At 37.0% G+C, this 19,683-nt stretch overlaps 1 protein-coding gene across 1 annotated transcript; it reads right to left on the bottom strand.

Moving 5' to 3' along the window:
* Positions 1-9,753: 9,753 nt before the first annotated feature.
* Positions 9,754-19,246, bottom strand: LOC140329539 (transforming growth factor beta-2 proprotein-like). Its single transcript, XM_072409876.1, has 5 exons — positions 19,117-19,246; positions 18,922-19,032; positions 18,247-18,427; positions 17,789-17,942; positions 9,754-16,168 (listed from the first exon to the last, which is right to left on the bottom strand). The coding sequence occupies exons 1-5, from the start codon at positions 19,217-19,219 to the stop codon at positions 16,010-16,012; spliced, it is 708 nt and encodes a 235-aa protein (XP_072265977.1). The 5' UTR covers positions 19,220-19,246; the 3' UTR covers positions 9,754-16,009.
* Between the last annotated feature and the right edge of the window lie 437 nt (positions 19,247-19,683).

The following is a 19,683-nucleotide window of genomic DNA, read 5'->3' as shown; positions in this document are numbered from 1 at the left end:
CTGGAAATCCTCTGTGATCCCCGGGCACTAGAGGAAAATTAACCTCCAGTGCCCCGGGGATCACACACTCTTCTCAATGAATGCAGCCACAGCTGCAATCATTGAGAAGATGCCCAGCACAGGAGAACCTCCTGACATTGTAAGTATCTCATAAAAATGATACATTTTTAGCTGTAACAAATGTATCATTTGTAGGAGATACTTATATTACGATGTCAGGAGGTTCTCCTTTGCTGGGCATCTTCTCAATGATTGCAGCTGTGGCTGCATTCATTGAGAAGAGTGTGCGATCCCGGGGCACTAGAGGTTGATAACCGCTAGTTCCCTGGGGATTGCAAACAGGAGGATTCCCAGGGCTGATTGCAGCTCTGGGAATCCTCCTGTTTTAATTTCCTCTTCTGACGGCTTCGCGAAATTGGTTTGCCAAAATTTTGCGGAACCATTGGAAGTTCGAGGAAATTTTTGCGAGAATGCCAGAGGCATTCCCTAGCAGTCAGCAGATGAAGTTCTGTTTAGGTACAGGTATCAGGAGAATGTCATGTACAGCCCAGTGTAGTGAGTGCAGAGGTCAGGAGTATGTTAGGCACAAGGCAATCAAAAGTATGTAACATTTAACTGGTGGACATGGCAAGGGACCATTGCACGAGGGCCCTGGATACTCTGCCGCCAGTGGGAGCCCCACAGGAACTTTCACAGTTCTAAGTCTGCCTGTATGCTTGAGCTTCTTCCCTAGCATATTGGGCTTGCATGCCTTCAGAACCTTGTTTGTGCAGCCTAGTTATCCATCCCTTGGCATCTGGCTAGGAAAGTGATGTGCGCACTCCCTGTTTGTTTATATTCTCCTAGCAATACCTGTATTCTTCCTACCTGGGTTTTTGGCCTCTTGCTTTGCTGGTCACCATGGTGGGGTGTTGGGGATGGGGCACCAGTCAGTTCTGCACAGGAGCCCCACTAGTCAGTTTTGCATAGGAGCCCACTGTTGATTGATCTGCTATTGCCTTCAACACAATGTATAAAATATGCTGATCAGGGCTATGGGACATAATCCTGACCACTGCGCTCTGCATGTTGTGTAATACCTTGCACATTTCTGATAACTCTACTTCCAACATACAAAGTTCAGATGTGAGGAGTACTATACACAGCAAACAATCCCAAAGCAAAATCCTCCCATTCTCTCTAACTAAAAACAACATCACCCACCTTCCACAAGCAAAAATCAAATCCCAAAAACCACCCATTCCTAAAAGTACCATCCACTGATCTCCTCTATGCCCCGTCCGCTAGTTTGATCACCACTAGTGCTAACTTCTGCACTCACTTCACCACTCTTCCAACATTGTTCAAATCTGAACCCTATGCACCACTCTTAAGCTGCGTACACACTTCCAAATTTTTGGCGTTGGAAAGGATCTTTCACGATCCTTTCCAACGACAAGGGAGTGCAGGATGCATGAACGATGCTGTACATACAGCACCGTACCTTTAGGAGGATTTCTTATACATCATAGGAGTAAACCAATCTGATTTCCGCCATGCACAAACAGGACCTTATTATAGACATACTTTTCTGCATTTGGGCAAAATTGTGTTCCAGCCATCCAAATGTTTTTAATGAGCGAGAAGTTCTGTCATACTGTGAACAAATGACTGTGCTGTGATAAGCCAACCTCTTAGAGTCCATTAACAAGTGCCTGATAAGATTAGGATACTAATTGGGATAGATAATCATTTTATTTCATCATTTATGTGTTAAGTGTTTTTCCATTAGCTGCTATAGAGAAATGTTTGTTTTAGCAGGCTGGTGAGAATTGGTCAGTAATTGGCAGATGGAGACCAATGCCTTTGTGTGATAAAAGCCATTAAAGTCATAGAATTGTTTTACTAATCAGCCATTGTAATGACCTAAAATAGATTTATCGCCACACGTTCCTATTTTCTATTTTTCCTTTATAGTGAGTTTCTAAAAGTAAGAATATAAATAATTTTGAAGTTGGGTAAAATTTTTAGTGAAGTATCAGTTAAATCCCTTAGTATTATAAGATAAGGAATAATGGAAGGAAAAAGAAATTTCTAGTTACATTTGTTATAGTTTGAAATTGATGTTTACAAGCCGCTCCTATTGTGTGCTACTTCTCTCACCTCTTAGATTGTAAGCTCTTCTGGGCAGGGTCCTCTCCTTCTCCTTCTTCTCCTGTAATTTGCAACCCCTATTTAATGTACAATGCTGAGTAATATGTTGGCACTATATAAATACTGTTTGTTAATAGTAATAATAATAATAATTATAATAATAGGCGGATGTATATGTATTTTGTAATGTTGTAATATTGGTGTGAAATGTGAAAGAAAAACGTGATTTGAAAATTCATATAGTAGGAAGTATAGTAAACCAGAAGATAGAAGCTGAATGTATTTTATTTGTCCTAAAAGTGGTGGTTCTTTTTGAATTTAAACCAGACCCCTTCCAGGCCTTGATGGCTAGTACATAGGGGGATTAATAGGAACCAGATATTCACCCTTTGTTAAATTTACTGGGGGTCTATAGAACCCCAACAATTTTTCCAAAGAGTTAAAGCAGAACTAAACTACAATCCCTCGATCACGATCCCTCTGGGGCTTTCCTGTATTGGGTCTGGCATTGTCCTGGTATCCTCCCAGGGAGGAGGAAGCGTCAGGCACTGCCATCTTCGTTGCCCTTCTTTCCCCTTCTGCCTACGTCACCTTGATCTTGCACTACGCAGGTGTGAGTACGGGTGACATAGATGGTAAAAAAGAGTGCTGATCTCACTGTGCATGCATGAGATTGCCATTTTTTTACCCCCATTAAAGAAAAAGTTCCTCCTGCCTGATCTCCCAGAAGCCTCCTGGGATCCAGGCTTTACCAATTTTTTATTTATTTATTTTTTAAACCCCCCCCCCCAAATAAAGGTCATTTTTACCCTACATAGCATGGTTGTCTTCCCTTTTGTCCACGAAAAGCGTTGAGGATAGCATTGATCATGCAACATGTACTTTAGGGGAAAATCATTATCTTGTTTTATTTATGTATTAATAAGGACAATTTGTACAAAATTTGTTTTTTAGAAATATTAAAGCTGTTTTTTACCAATGTTTGTAATTGTTCCAAAATACCTTTTGCTTGAATGTGATATGGATTACCATGCCTGAAAACTCCCCTTTGTTTCCCTCAATTGTTTAAATACTTTTTGTGTAATGTATAAATTTTAGTTTAGGTCCCACATCCCAGGATAAAGATATTTAATTAAATAAAAACAAAAACATATGTTTACCTACTTTAAAAATAAAAAAGTTGAAGTCCTCAGAAATAAATCCAATATCAGTTACATTGTCTAGCTATGTAAGTCTATGTCATGAAGAACGACCAAGTGAATGCCATTGTTTACAAGCCTACCAATCCCTAAAGAAAAGATCTCCAATATTGTGATAATTGCACTGGTAATCTTGGGTAACGTCATTGACCAAAATTTGGATTGGATAGCAGCTAAAAATGACCATTGACCTCCAACCAACCAAAAAATGTAATGCAAGACAAAAAGTCTCCAATGAAAAAAAAGGACGGGAAAGATATTAATTGCCAAGGTACTGGAGCCTTCAATCTAATTTTCCTAACTGACCCTAACCTATCTCTGTGCAGTTTGCCAGCGTTCCCTATGCTTTCCCTACATTGTTCCAAAACACACTGGTTCTTTGACTGATCCATGCCCCACATCCTTTTATAGTGGGGGGTTGGTATACAACAAAACCCCCATTATTCCCCACTGCAACCCTGATGAAATAAATTGACCATTCATTGCATTATAAAAAAAGTTGTCCCAGCTAAGTCTACCATCATTTCTCCATGGATTTTGAACACATGGGATCCATCTTGAACCCATAATAGACACAAACTCCAGCCTAACCCTTACTGCTAATCTCTTTTAGTAGCTTTTAGAAAAAAAAAGAAGAAATTCTTACGGTCACATTTTTCATTTGTCTTTGCACCAGAATGCAATAAAATCCTGAACATTCATCTGACTTTGGGAATAAGTTGTATAGCAAGATATAATGAAAGTGTCACTGGTAATTTAATGCGGAAAATAATCCCTTTCGAGACTCGGGGCTACAAATTGTTATGGTCAGTAAAAACACACTCTTAATCTCGATGTGAAAACTTATTCCTGTACACTCTCGTATATTTTATTTGAATTTCGAAGGTCAAGCTGTCATGATATCTCGTGTTATTACAACAGTTTTAAGGAAAAACAGATGTGTTTTCACACGGTGTCGAAAGTGCTGAACAAATTTGAAAGGATCGATCGCACAAATCATTTTTGAAACGTGGTGACCCAGTGGACTCACCTTAGATGGGAGAGTAGCTCTGGAATCGTAGATCAGGTGCATGAACTAAGGACCTAGGTCCACCTTACTATTAGGAATGAATGGTTTTAGCTAAATTGATTTTGCAGAGGAATTACACAAATAAAAATTTAATATAATCAAATTTAAATATTTCAATTAAATTTTGTGAAATGCATTGCATAGTCAAACCCGCTCCTGTTCCGTGAATTTTTACAGTGCCGACATAGCCATGTCACTAGCTGCCCCTCAAAGGGACTCACAATCTAATGTCCCTATCATAGTAATATTTCTTTAAATCATTCCTAGGTCACTTTTAGGGGAAGCCAATTAACCCAACTGCATGTTTTAGGAATGTGGGAGGAAACTCCCACAAGCACAGAGAGAACCTGCAAACTCCATGTAGATAGTGTCTTGGGGGAGATTTGAACGTGAGATCCAGTGCTGCAAAAGCCAGAGTGCTACCTTATGAACCACTACTTAAAGTTGTCATTAAAGTTACTAAAATCCTATTTGTTAGGACCGTGTAACCCAATACCTACATTAGAAAGGTGGGAAGGGTTCCTTATGATTCTTGCCACCGGTTCTGTAGTCATAACAATGCTTCCTTAAGCATCTGAACACATGATCTATTCCAAGGCATGAGTCATATGGTCTTCTATAATCTCCTAAATTTTTAAGTTTTAGGTCACATAAACAATGCCAAAAAATAAAATTGTAGAATAACACTTTATATATAGTGGTATTCTAAACTTAGCATTATTATGGCCCAAATTTCCAACATCTGGTTCAGTTCTATGAGAATTAAACATTATTATTATTATTACACAGTATTTATATAGCGCCATCATATTACGCAGTGCTGTACAAAGTCCATAGTCATGTCACTATCCCAGTTCTAGCTAAGTAAAGATAGCTCTTTCAGTACGTAGAAGGCAAGTGCTGCCTGCTATGCAAAATTGCTCACTGCTGTTGCTGCTGTTAATAAACAACAGGCTGAGTGTCCAATGTCAGTGAAAGCGGCAGTGGTCATAATGATGGGCTGTTGATCATCAGAGGGCGGTTGTATACAAACTTTGTGGTGAGCGAATGTACACCACAAAGCTCTTGATTACCATTCCTTATTACAATGGAGCTTGATTGCTACAACAACCTTGGATTAAAATTAAGCTGAAAAGAATATGTTATATATATAGAAAACAAAGCATATGAAAATGATACACTTCTTTCAAAGTTTAGTGTAGAGGAGTGAGCTGACCCTGAGAACATATCCCACGGCAAAGAAAGGGTGGAAGGGACATAGAGATTTTACAGAATGGAGCTATTTGTGTAGGAGCTGTGGTCCATAAAGTCTTAAATGTAACTTAATCAGTCTTCTAGCCATGAAAAAATGCGAGTTCACGTAGGGATCCTTTTAACATTATTCCACAAACCGATGCTAAAAACATGTTTAGTCAACTGCAAAGCAAGCTTGGCGGTTTGAGATTCTGTTTTTATTGTTAATGTTTTATCTTCTTCCCATCCAAAGTTGGAAGGAATGTTGACATAACAGCACTCGCGGGAGTAGACCAAGGACTTGTGATTGAATTTAGAGGATGGCCATTATTGTAACCATGCTTTATGACCGTTCCTTTGCCAGTCATAAAACCTTTGTTATAAGTAATCTTAATTCTAATAAAAATATGTTTTAACATCCTTGGTTCCACTCTGTCTATGTAAATGCCAAATCTAGTTAACCTCTTCCATGAAAACTGGATGTTTTTTTTCACTTGGGTGGTTGTTGATGGGGGGGTATAGCAACACCAGCATTATTTTTATCATAAAAATGAATTATGAGAAATAGTTACAAGTCATGATGGATCTAAAATTTTATCTTGCAGGATAGCTATGATATCAAATTATATTTCAATAATGTGTTGAGTTAATGATCATTCCTGAGCCTCCACCATCTGTTACTCAGCCCTGTGGCACACATCTGTGCAGTGCAACAAAAATGGACATGTAGGCTCTAACTGTGTAAAGCCACATACACACGTGCAATTATAGCCGTTGGAAAGGATCTTTCACAATCCTTTCCAATGACTAAGGAGTGCACGATGCATGAACGAGTGGTGTACATACAGCACCATTCTGCTCTATGGAGAGGGGAGGGGGAGAACGATTCAGCGGCATCCCGCTGCGCGTTCTCCTCCTTTTCTTGCAATAGGATTGTTCGCCGTCCATCGTCCGTGAATCCGCCAGGACGGTCATTCGGACGATGGACGACAGGCGCTGTACACGCCAGATACTCGTCCGATATCGGCCCCGAGGCTTAATGTTATGAGTGGCTGGAACTCCCTCTTCACTGAAATAGCACCGCTACAGTCCAATGCTGGGCCACGCAAAGGCAGAGAGGCCGCTGGTCTATAGACGAGAGGGATTCTGAGAATTGTAGTAGTGGCGCTATTTTAATGCAGCGGTGGGCCAGCTGCAATTCTTATTTAGGATTCCTTTGGGGGCCAAAAAAAAGGACGCTGCGGGCCAAATTTGGCCCACGAGCCAGGGTTTGACACCCCTGCTCTAGAGGGAGATTTTAAGATAATTTGTTCAATGCCTGGCCCCTACTGTTGTCATTCAGTCTCCAGTTCCACAACATGCTTTCTGAGAACCAGTGACTAAACTGAACCTTATGCTGTTTAGCCGAACTTGATGGGCATGTCCCTTTTTTCAACCTATGTAACTTTAATGTTGCATGACAATCTAATTATTGACTGATCCATTTATTTCACAGAAATGGACCAGTCTGCCTCGCTGCAGAAAGACCTCTTTCAAGTCAGGAAAAATATATTTGCCATGGGTCCCAATGGAAGCTCAGCGTTCCATATGGGAACTCTTACCGTCTGTTCTTCCTTTAGAAGGTTACCTTGACTACTGCTGATAAATAAGCGCATAGGCACGCTTAATCGTAACACAAGCCTTTGACTTTTCAAGCAGTTTGTATCTTTTTCAGATGTTCGCAACTTTTCCAAATCAATAAAGGCAACCAAATTTTGTACAACATTGACATTCACTTAGTATTCATTGTGTGCACTGCCTGACCCCGTGTTCTCTTACTGAAATTAATGACAAAACCCAGAGTAGTTCCTGCAATATGGATCTTATTATGTCAATGTCCAGATGTTTAATAGAAATTACAGATATTACAGAGGTTTATATTCTCTAAAGAGAGCGCTGGATTACAGTTCACTCATTAAATTTCATTGTGATCTGTTTGGGGCTAAAAAGCACACAAGGCTTGTGTGAGAAGAAAACAAATGACAAAGAATTAAATATTTCCTCTGAGGTACAACCTGATCAGAGCCTCTTATTAAAGGGGAACTTAAAAACTAAAACCGAAAATACATTACTATGTTAATACTATTCTGTCTGCCAATGGATTGTTGTAATTGGTAATGTTGCGTTTGGTACACCCCTACCACCCTGCTTAGCAAGGAAGAAGGGACTAATACGCCTGGTTTAGCCTTACCGTTTCCTGGGATTTATTAGACACTGGTGTTCAGAAGAGGATTTGGCAGGTGGCCTTTTCCTCCATGCCAGTACAAAAACAGATATAATGAGTTGGTGTTGTGGAGATATTCTCCCATTTAATCTTAAAATCTGAGCCGAACCCTTTTCAGAACTGTTAGCACAGCCCATGACACCGGGAAGTCTTCCGGCTTAATTTAGTTTGTGGCTTTGAAATATCATGGTAATACAGAAAATAAGCCAATACTGGAAGACGTTTCTTTGCTAGGTCTTGTAATTGTAGATCTGAACATTGGTAAGTGTTGGGCTAGGGTTGGCAGGCAAAATTTGCTTTTACATCAGTAAAAAAAAATTATTATTAGGAATTAATTGAGGGTGGTGGTTTTTCAAGCAACTTTTGCATTCCCATAGATTTGCCGTTGAATGCCAGTTCCAACCTTCTACTGGGTGACCACAATCTAGTCTGGTGGGTCTTCTCTGCTCAACACTCCAGCCACATTGCCTTTTAGACAACATACATATTTCCCCATTCCAACCCAATCACTAAAGCTGAAAGAAAATTATGGTATCATGAAAGAGCCAGTTGTTGCCAAAAAGAACAAAGGTTCCCAGTCCTCACCTGGTGGTGGTGATGCCTTATTAAAGTGATTCCTCTGATTGGTTCTACAGTTTGACAAAGCTGAGTGAAGCAACACAATGACGGGTTGAACAGAATTTAAATATTCTCCATTTTTTATTTTTGTCTTTCTTTTGTCAAATTTCCATACTCTTCATCAACATCCACAAAGAAGCAATGTACTAATGTAACTTGGTTAGAGCCAGTGAGGGTTCATAGGGTGTGTTCCTCAAAATGTTTTTGATTCTTTCTCTTTTTCTTTCCTATGGTGTTGCTATTCCTGTATGCTTAATTCCAATTCTCTTCTTTTATGAAGAATTACTAATATTGTTTTAATTATTGAGTATTCATAATATTATCACTGATTGCTTCACAAATTCTCCTACATTATAGTAAACGTGAAAAAATTAAAAAGTCTCTTCCAAAAGCATCAAAATGATACTTTCATTGGTGCCAAGTCAAGGGAAAGAAAAAGTCATCTTGAACTAATGATAACTTGGGTAACCTCAAAATGAAGAAGAATAAATTTAATTTGGCATCCCCATCTCCAGTGCTAGTGCTGGGGAAGTAGAAGAAAGCAATAGATGAGGAAGCTGTTTTGCATGAGCCACTAATTATTGTAATAAGTTAAATGGTGGAGAGTGTTCCCACCTCTAAATTGTATCAATCAGTGTGAACACTTCCTGCTATGTAGATGATAATTAGGGCTCAATACTTGGTAATGTACAAAGCAGAAAATGTTCTCATTGGCTGATGGGTGGCAGGAACACTCCTTGCTGTGTAAAGCTCCCTGAATTGGGGCTGAACAGTGGGAGTATACTAGTAGTTGAGAAGAGTGTTAGGGGGCGAAAAGGAGGTAAGAAATCAAGATGTCACTAGACTGCATGAAAGTTTTTTGTTTCATATATATGTATTCTATATTATATAGTATTATACCGTATTCCCCCAAAACATATTTTTAAGCTGGGTGGGAAAAAGCTGTAGGTGGGTGGCTATCCCTGTATTGTTACCGAACTATTCAGTGATCACATAACAACAGCCAGGTGGTTACTGAATAGTAGTTTTTTGTTTTTAGTAGTAGTTTTTTGTTATTTTCAGCAGTTCAGTTCTGTTTTAATCATTATGAATTTGAGATAGATAATGACATCAATTTTGCTATGAGTTTTGGAATGAACCAAATTGTTACAATAGTTTATACACAAAAACATTTTTAAAAAATCCAAATCAGAAAACAAATTCTACTCAAAATGGGAAAAAAAATCCAAGCCGAAACATATTTGTACAACTGAAATAATTTATTACCACTACAGCACCACGAACAACAGACATACATTTGTGTTAAAATATTGATTAATCAGTAAAAAAAAAATACAACAGAATTCATTTTACATGTATTTCCTCCTACACTGTCTATACAGGTGTATTGTTGACAAAGCCAAATATTGATCTGAAAGTTTTTGTCATTAAATTTTCCTGTTACAAAAAATAAAACAAAATAAAAAAGCAATTCAAAAGAGGTAACATATAAAAAAATGGTTGGAAACAATGTAATTTGAACAAGTCTAAGTAACTCACATTTGACTGTAACAGCCACAAGGTAATGATTTTTACATGCAATGTAAAGTTATTTTATGCTATCCATAATACCACCACTATTGTCCAATAGTCATTTGCTTCCCTCTTTAATCATCTCTGCCCTTGAAACCGACTTACTAAAAGCTCAGTCTATTTCCTGGAAAGTCAACAAAAGTTCTAAGAGTGAAATTCTGTTTAAGTAAAAAAAAAATACACAGCTTTAAAATACACCTTCATAGGTTACTTATTTATTTTTGTCTTATGTGGTGCTATATAGTTTTTGTATTTTGTAAAATATTGCCATTTCACTGAAATTGATGAAATATGACATATACACTGCACCCTACTAGCAGAAAAAGAAAACGTACAAATAAAATAAAATCACTTAAAAGTTGTTTTTGTTTGTATTTATAATTATTTACATAGTTGTGAAGCATTCAGCTTTTGTAATCATTTGGAAAAAATAATGTAGGTTCCTTGAAATATATCTAAACAATAGGAATATATTTTCTAATACCTGTTCATTTGTTATAACAAAATCCGAAAAAAATTGAATGTAATGTTGCTAATAAAAATATGTAAGTGAATAATTGCAAAAATGTGGGATGTTAGTTCCCAATTAACTTAATGCGTACCTTCAAATTTGGTGTTTATAGAGATGGTAAACATTGGTTGGCTGTCTTGTAGCCAACCACACAATTACGATAGACTGAAGTTTCTTCTTGGCTAGTTTTTAAACTTTATGGTCTCGAAGCTCCACCACTATCCTGACATTTCTGGCCCCAGCAGGGAAGGATCTCTAGGTAGAGATTTACCAGTACAAAGCACTTTATGCTGATATCAAAAAAATGTTCATATGGAGAGCCAGTAGAAGGTCCATGTCTGGTCCATGTGCCACCAATTGGCGAGCCAACACCAAAGTTAAATTTTAACTTAGCTAACATAGTTTATACCTAAATTAGTGAATGTTTTTGGGCAATTACTTTAAAAAGTTAAGACGTTTAAAGGTGCAAATGTCAAACTGGAGTTCTGCTTGTTGTTGATGTTGTTGATGAAGGGATATGTTAAAGGGTGGTAGTTTGTGGCACCAACAATTGAGTGTCTTCTGGGTGTGTGTTCGGGATACCCGTGGTTGTGTGTCCAGTAGATCAAAATTCCTTTATTATCAATAAGTTTTTTTTATCCCACCAGAAGAACCTCTAAATCCCTGGTGTTAATGACAAAAACCTTTACTGAGCAGGAGAAATATTCAACTAAGGCAGCTTATGTAATGAGTATCAAATGACTATAATGTATTTACAGAAACCTTTGGATTAAAATTCAATTTCATAGTACTTGAATGTTAGCGTTGAAAAATGACACAATAAATTAGGATGGCTATGAAGGACTATGGTTTCTTTAGAGTTTGCCAGGGGTTCTTTGGGTTTAGTTTTCATTTGATGGTGTCCTAAAATTTGGTGGTCAACAGGACACCAATTTGAACCATTCTTCTCCATAAATTGTTTTAGCATGGGCTCCTGAGTTCTGAAAATTCTTTGAAGGGGTAAAAAGGCAAACATTTTCAGTTGCAAATTTACATAGCTAGGTAGGTTGAAAAAAAGACATATGTCCATCAAGTTCAACCACCAGGGAGTTGATACCATAGATAATTAATAACATGGGGTGAATCTATATCCAGGTTGATTCATGGTTCAGTTTCTTCAGTTTTTTAAACAGCACAAGAAACAAGGTGTATACAAAGTCATTTTTTTAATTTTGTTTAAGGAAGGGTTAGGACCGCTTTAATGGAAGGAAAATCCTATTTTAGAAAGCTAACACAAGAACGAGCATCTCCATAAAAACCAGGGACAGTGAAGGGCAAATATAATAAAGTTACATTCTTAGATTTCTGTGGGCTACAGAAGGTGGACTACACAGCCAATTGCCTTGCCTTGGCATTGCCACAAAACTGAATTGATGGGCATGTTGAAATGTAGGTGTTCCTAAATAAGATAGCTTACTGTGACGCAAATTTTCAAGCATCAGCTTACTTTGCAACTCTTGGCATTCACTCAAACGACATCTTAAGACTAAAAAGTAAGTTGGTTTCAGAGGACTTCTCTCTGCCGGGCCCAGTGATCTCAGGTCCAAATGGGGAGCAGGTGTATATTATCCTGTATATATCACTGGTGACATCTGTTTGAGATCTGAATGGTGGCATTCACCTTTAGAGTGGCAAATTCCTTTTGCCAGCCCTACTGACTATAAAAAGTACAACTATTAGGTAACGCAAGTCATATAATGGGAACAATGCAAGTTATGATAATAATAATGCAATAAAAAAAAATTGTAGTGCAAGTCATTAAATAGAATCCATACTGGCCTACTAAAAGAAAGGTATTCTAGGGATTCCAAAAAAAAATATTGTTTTTTCTCTTTAAAGTGTATGCAAATATAGAAAGTATTAAGCGTAATGCAGAGAGTTTTCAATTGGCCTACAAAATTGTTTCCAAACAAAAGCCAATGCTACAACTCCTCTATTGTAATACTATCGGTACAGTTACATATACCTGGAACAAACATAGCATAGCTATACAGCATCATAGTAAAGGTCTGTTGATTAGACCGGTACATATTAAATATTTCACTGGTTTACTAAAGGAAATTTACATTAATAACAAACAAATGCCTTATACAGTCAGAGATTTTTTTTTTTGCATTAACATACTATTTTTTTATGTAGACTGTAACTTATTGTAATTACTGAGTTATTTTATTTTTTTTTTTTAATTATGTACAGAAAAATTACAGATGTGCTTTTTATACTAGAAAGGCAATATATACACCAAACATATCACTTAAATAGACAAAGACTCCCCAACAGGCCTGTAATATGTCAAGGTTGGCAACTGCCAAATTTCATTTTTGATGGTCTCCGATCACCCATGCCCCTCACCCCATAAAAAAGAGCTAAAAGCTAAACTCCTTAGATTATATATTATGCAAAAGAGCATTTTTTGCAAATAACATGTATTAACTATATCGCCTTCATGCCTTTACAAGTTTTTAAACTGCCAACCAGTCTGTGTTGTGGACATCTGTGATGCTCTAACAACGATAGCTACATTCCATTTACAGAATTCAGCTTTGTCTACAGAATGCTCTGTCATTGCCTGTCAGCAGAAAATGTCCCAGCAACTACTACATTCTGACAAGGCTCAACACGTGGTTCCTAAATGCATGGAGACAAATTTTTAAGGTTTCCCTGTAAACACAGGCAACACCAACATTTGTATATATTTTCCTGTGGACAACAGATATTTCAAGAACCCATTGCAAATTGTATTATATAAAAATATTTAAGGAGTGAAAGTGTATCAAAACACAAGAAAAATATATGTTTTGTTGCAGTTTAATAGCCCTTAAATGTGGTCCTGCTTTTGTTTTTCTTTTCAGGCTCAGGGAGTGGGCAGTGTCTGGCATTATGATGTCACTGAAGGGGAGTTTCTTCCTCTTTGACTGACACCCAGCTCACCCCGCACGCACCACGCATGGGTCCAGAACCGGAAAATTTAGTGGTCCGGTGGTCAGAAAAGGTTGGCAGCCACTGCTCTAGAATGTTTTTCAGATTTGGATTATGAATGCCAAAGGGTTTTCTATAACTGAAGCATAACTAGAATCAACAGGACATTGTCAGCTGACAAAATTCCTGGTAGAGTCAACAGATATTTTTATATAACAAAACACTTTTTGTAAATTTAGCAGACCAAAATGGACCAAATATCAAAAGTTCACTGTCAGATTTACCACTTTATTGGCTTAATTTTGTAACAAAAGGCTCCAGTTTGAGTACCAAATCCAGTTACTATGTGATGAACAACCCTCATAAACTTCCTTTACCATGCAAGAATGAGCCAAATCCCCCTTTATTCAGAATTAGCAGTTACTATACATATATATGATATCCCCTGGATTTTCTTTTTTTTTTCTACTGTAGTGCAAGCATGCAAAACCTACATAAAGGTGACAACTTTGTCCTAAATTGAGGAGCAGTGCAGCATCATTGCCACCTCATTAAAGGAAGCTCCATTATATGAACTCACTGTTAGGATCAACAGGACTTTATGGACATTGGCATTGGACTGCAGAAAAAACTGAGGGTGTATATACACATATTGCTATAGCATGTACTTTTTAAAAGGACACCAAAGATCTATATTTAAAAAATGAAAAAAAAAATACCTACAGGTCAGCTTACAGCATAGTCTTTATGGGGTCAACATGGGATGGGGATGGGGTCAGATCAGGCCTTGACAAAAACACGACTGTTGGGGGGAAGAGTATGTAAATGTTGTCCATTTTTGAGGCAGTTCAAATTGGTCAGGTGCCAAAAAGAGAGATTAAAAATATCAAAAATAAAAAAAAGTTCCCCTTAAACGTCCATGTACCTTGGTTGTGCAGTATCAACGTGATCTCAAAACCGAACAAAAATCTATAAATTCCTTAGCGCATGCAGAGGTGTTTAACTTTTCCATTTAGAGCATTCCAATATTTATCAAGAAGATGTTTTTGCCAAAGTAGGGTATGAACTTTGCTTTGTAGGTAACTATCTTGAGATGCCTAAGGTTTATTGGGTTATAGAAGCTGATTATGTCTAAAGACAGTCATATGGATGACTGAACTAATACAAAAAATTGGGCATACTCTACGATAATCCATATTTCGTAACAGTTCCCAATGAGCTACTAGCTCTCCAGTATCTATATAAGGTTGTCCCATTAGTGTACTGAACGCCATTTTTAATTTCAGCATAGAGGAGAGCTCAAGTCTTCAACTTTAAGCTACATTTTGTAGTCCATCAAGTGGCTTCCTCAACTGTATATAGGCAACAGGTAATTTTACCGTCAAAAGCACCCAAAATGAAAACGTGCTGGTAGGAATTAGTGGTTTCAATCATCTACTGCTTCCTTATAACAATTGGAGACCAGAAAGTTCAGTTCCCACCCCACCAAATGAATCTCTTGAGATAAATATAGAACCTGGTCTGCAGAACCACTGTAGCTGTAGCTCAAAGCCTCAGAGGAGGACCTTCCCAAATCCCAAGAAACCAGTGGGAGAGAGAATCCCACCATTGCCTGTCCCAAACCATTTTAGGTAGACCTACACATTAAATTGGTGCATTTATCGTAAAATTAAAAAAAAAACATTTAATGTAATTAAACAAAATTATTCACTTTGAGCTATTCATTTGGTCTTCATCTTTCATGACAAAACAATAAATAAAATCAACAGCAAAATAATGAGGGTTCTAAGTGGAGGGTGGACTGACCACTAGAACACAATAGGATGGTCAAGTAAGGAAAAAAATAAAATGCAATAACTGCACTTAAAGGGATATTCCTGTTTTCATTTTCTTTCACATAATGACACTAATAAATTCTTCCAGTGTTTATTTTTTTTTTTTAAATAAATGTCTCGTTCTGTTATTGCTCAGAAAAATGGAGACATTTTTCATAAAACAAAAAAGTGGGAAATTGGTAAAACCAAATATGACACATATGTGGAAGAATACCAACATATCTCACGTTATAGCTGTGCATTCAACAAAGTACCAGAGAAGGAGAATGATATCAACATTACAAAGTTAATTTTGTTTGGAGATGAGGGCTCATTCTGCCAGTCACTGAGATCAATTTTTTCGGCCCAAATCTCCCACTATAACACAGGAACATTAACCATCATTGGGGAGGGGGTAATGTTCCTCACCAAGGATCTTTCATTAAATCACTTTAAAACCTTTAACAAAACCTTCAATGTTTTGAATTTTCTGCCAGTTATTCAAAAAGTTCACACTAGTACCGATTTTTTCCTTTTTTTTACATTATAACACTGATAAAACAATCCCTAATTTTAATTTTTTTTATAAAAAAAAGTTTTTTCTTCCTCCGCTAAAAAACACATGGTGTATTGTCAGGTCTAACTACATTTACATGATTTTACAATCATATTTGAGAGCTGTTCGATTTTCGGTGTTTTCCCAACAAAGTACAATATGGTTAAAGATTCTAAGTCTTGAGATACGCAACACGGAGAAGCAGAGGCTTCTGGGTTTATGGTGTTGTACAGACCGAGCACCTGTAGGTGAAAAAAAATTTAGACTGGTTAAAGAAGATAAAGAAGTACGAAAGACATAAAATAGCGTAAAAAACTTTAAATAAACATCTCTCTCTTATATATATATATATATATATATATATATATATATAATATAAATAACACAAATGCACCATTATACAATATATATAAGGAATACAAACACAAAAAAATATATATACGTATATATAAAAAATAATACAAAAACACACCAATATACATGCATATATATGTAAAATTATAAAAACAGACCAATATAGATTCATTATATATAATTATTAATTTTTGGAGATGTATAAAATAATAAATAAGGCACAAATTCTGTGATAAAAAAGTGTATCTGTAAAAGACAATATTTGTATAAGATGGAAAGATTGCATTTGATAAGCTATTTATAAAACAAATGTTATTTTGGTTGCAGTAGGAGTAGTGAATAGGTGACCCAGTGGCAGTGCTTATGGATTAATAAGGATATTATTAATAGGTTAGTAAAACACAAAGTGACCTTTTCCTGCTGGTTCAATTGACTATTTAAGCCTGGAACAGAAGTTCTGTTCATCTCGGCCACAGTGGCTATATTATATACAGGGCTCGCACAAGCATCTCATGCATGGTAAATGCCCAACAGATATTTTTGACAGGTCAGAATCTGGAGAAACTGTTATTTCTGCTTTAGAAATGACTCACAAAGATGTCCTAACAAGTAAGAAAGCCTTATATGCAACTATTTAAAGGGTACAGAAACCCAGAATCTATTTTTCAATATGCTTGGCATCATGTTTTACTGGTTACAGTCTTAAACAAAGTATTTTTTAGTATATTGTAATATATATAATATATATAAGTGGTAGCAATTTCTGTTTTAGGCTGATGATGCTACGCCTCTGTCTTGCAAATAAAAGCCTACAATGGTGCTCATTTGGTTCACCAATGGATTAAAAAGTAAAACTGCCCCACGCCATTTTTTCCAGAAGAGTCCATATATATTTATTATTATTATTATTGTTAAAAAATAATAACAATAATAATAATACATTTACTGTTCAATTAGTAAAACAAACATACAATGCATTTCGGTATACTGTCAGTACTTCATCAGGGCTTTACCAAACAACGTGTGTGGTGATGGATATAGTAGTCCTCATACGACAGATATACATATATATGTACATAGATATACAGTATATTTCTTTGTGTTCTTGGACAGGGGCTGGCTGAGGTCATTGTACTTACCAGGGGGACTCTACAACATTGTTTATTTAAGGAGGCATTTAAGCTGCTCTTTCATCATGAACATACTAGGGCAGGAAGGTGGGATGGATAAGAGTTCAGGTACACATTAATCATGGTTATTTTTTTTTTGGAAAGGTAGAAATGTCAATAATGAACTCATAAACTATCCTTAAATGTTCATAATTAACATTAAGTCTTTAACATAATAAGGCTTTAAAGCATTGTACCAGGGTTTTTTTGTCCATAGGGTTTTATATCTGGGAAATGTTTACTTCCTTAGTGGTTGAACTTGATAAACCTATGTCTTTTTTCAACTTTACTTACTATGTAACATTAACTTTTCTTTAAAGAGGAAACATGTGAACTCACCCTTGTGTGCTGGGTGTCGGAGCTCCACAGATAGGGGCAAGCTCCAGCACAAAAATTGGCGTTGTAACCTTTGGGTTCGTGAATCCATTTCCAGCCAAGATCCCTCTTAAAGTCAATATACAATGGACGCAGACAGCAATTGTCTTGAACATTTCTGTAAAGTATACAATTAAACTTTTATTAGGTACATTTCTGGAAATACAAATTATGTTCTGGTAGCCAGGCAAATAGGCTCTCTCAGATCACAAAGCAAGGGAAGTGTGCCCCTTTGTTTTCCCTGGTGACCATTGTCACTAACACAGAAAAAGAAAATGGAGACACTTGCTTAAGGGACAACACTTGTTTCACTGAATACAATTTCCACCAGGGGCAGATAGAGTGGGTAAATATCCTAAAGAAGGATACACAGAGCAAAAAAAAAAAAATCTAAAGGAATGGTAAAAAAAAAAAAAACGCACCTAAAACAATAAGCAGCATCTAATGCCCGTTTCTTCCGCCGGTTCGGCTGTTGCGATTCTTGCCTGTATGATGGCAGCAGCATTAGTAATAGATGGGGGGTCTGGCTGTTGCTATGCTTTTTCTGACCAGGCTTCAGATTTTTGTGGTCGACGATGGGGTATGCAAAGGGGTCGTCAATACCTTTTAAAAGATGTACAAAGAAGGATTTATTAAATGTGTGTGTGTACAACAAAATACATTCTCAAATAACAAATCCTTGTAAAACAAAAGTTAAAATATATACAATGTTTGCTTCAGCTTTATCCTTTGACCGCTACCCCCAACCCGTGTGCTTTGTGGTTCAACCCACTGAACAATGTATCAGTAAAACTGTGCATGGACATGGCAGTGAATGCAACCAACTGATAGAACCACAGTTTACATTGCTAGAGTGTTGGGTCTGATTTAATAAAGCTCTCCAGGGCTGAGGAGAATACACTTTCATCAGTGAACCTGGGTGATCCAGCAAACCTGGAATGTATTTCTTTAAAGTCATTTGCAATTTTTTAACACATTTTTTCAATCCTGGACCAGATCCATTTCAGGTTTGCTGGATCATTTGATCAAGTATAAGAAAATAAAATCAAAAGATGTTTTAAATGTACAAAAAGAAAAAATGAAATTCTGTATTGTACCTGCAAACCTGGTTTCCAGCTCTTCACTCTTGTTTGGAATGATGTAGTTGTTTGAAGGTACAAAGGTGCAACAAGGACAATGTAAACTTATTTTGAATCCAAGATTCCTATCTGTAAAAAAAGAATGAGATGGATAGGTTGATAGGATGATAGGTAGATAAATAGACAGATAGACTTTAACTGAATTCAGCTTACCTCTGTGGCGAAGCCATTCCTTTATGGCCTCGGTGACGTCAAACGACAACCACTCGCCTTCGGCTCTTGTCTTCACTACTTTACTGTCTATGTAGCGCTGCATTGGTGACGTTAAGTCTTTGGATTTAAGGATCTGTAGCCAAAGACAAAATCATACAGAAATTACCCAAAATATATATATATATATATATATATATAAATATATTCATTATGGAGTCTATGATAAAACGATGGTTAATTGCACAAAATAGTGTTTGTATGAGCCCTACTTCAAAACAAATCCATCCTAAATATCTAATTTTATTTAAAGGCCTCTTAGGCTATGTACACACATGCAATAACTGTCGTTGGAATGGTTCTTTCACAATCCTTTCCAGTGACTACGGACTGCATGTTGCATGAACGAGTGCTGCACATACAGCACCGTTCTGCTCTATGGATAGGGGAGGGGGGAGAATGATGAACTGGCAACCCGCTGCAATCTCTCCCCCTTCACTTCTCTTGGTCTATCGTCCATGCATCCACCAGGATGGTCGTTTGGACGATGGGCGACGAACACTGTACACA

Source organism: Pyxicephalus adspersus, chromosome 4, assembly GCF_032062135.1.
Source record: "Pyxicephalus adspersus chromosome 4, UCB_Pads_2.0, whole genome shotgun sequence".
NCBI classification, from domain to species: Eukaryota; Metazoa; Chordata; class Amphibia; order Anura; family Pyxicephalidae; genus Pyxicephalus; species Pyxicephalus adspersus.
The sequence above is the reverse complement of the archived record's forward strand: the minus strand, read 5'-3'. Positions and strand labels throughout refer to the sequence as shown.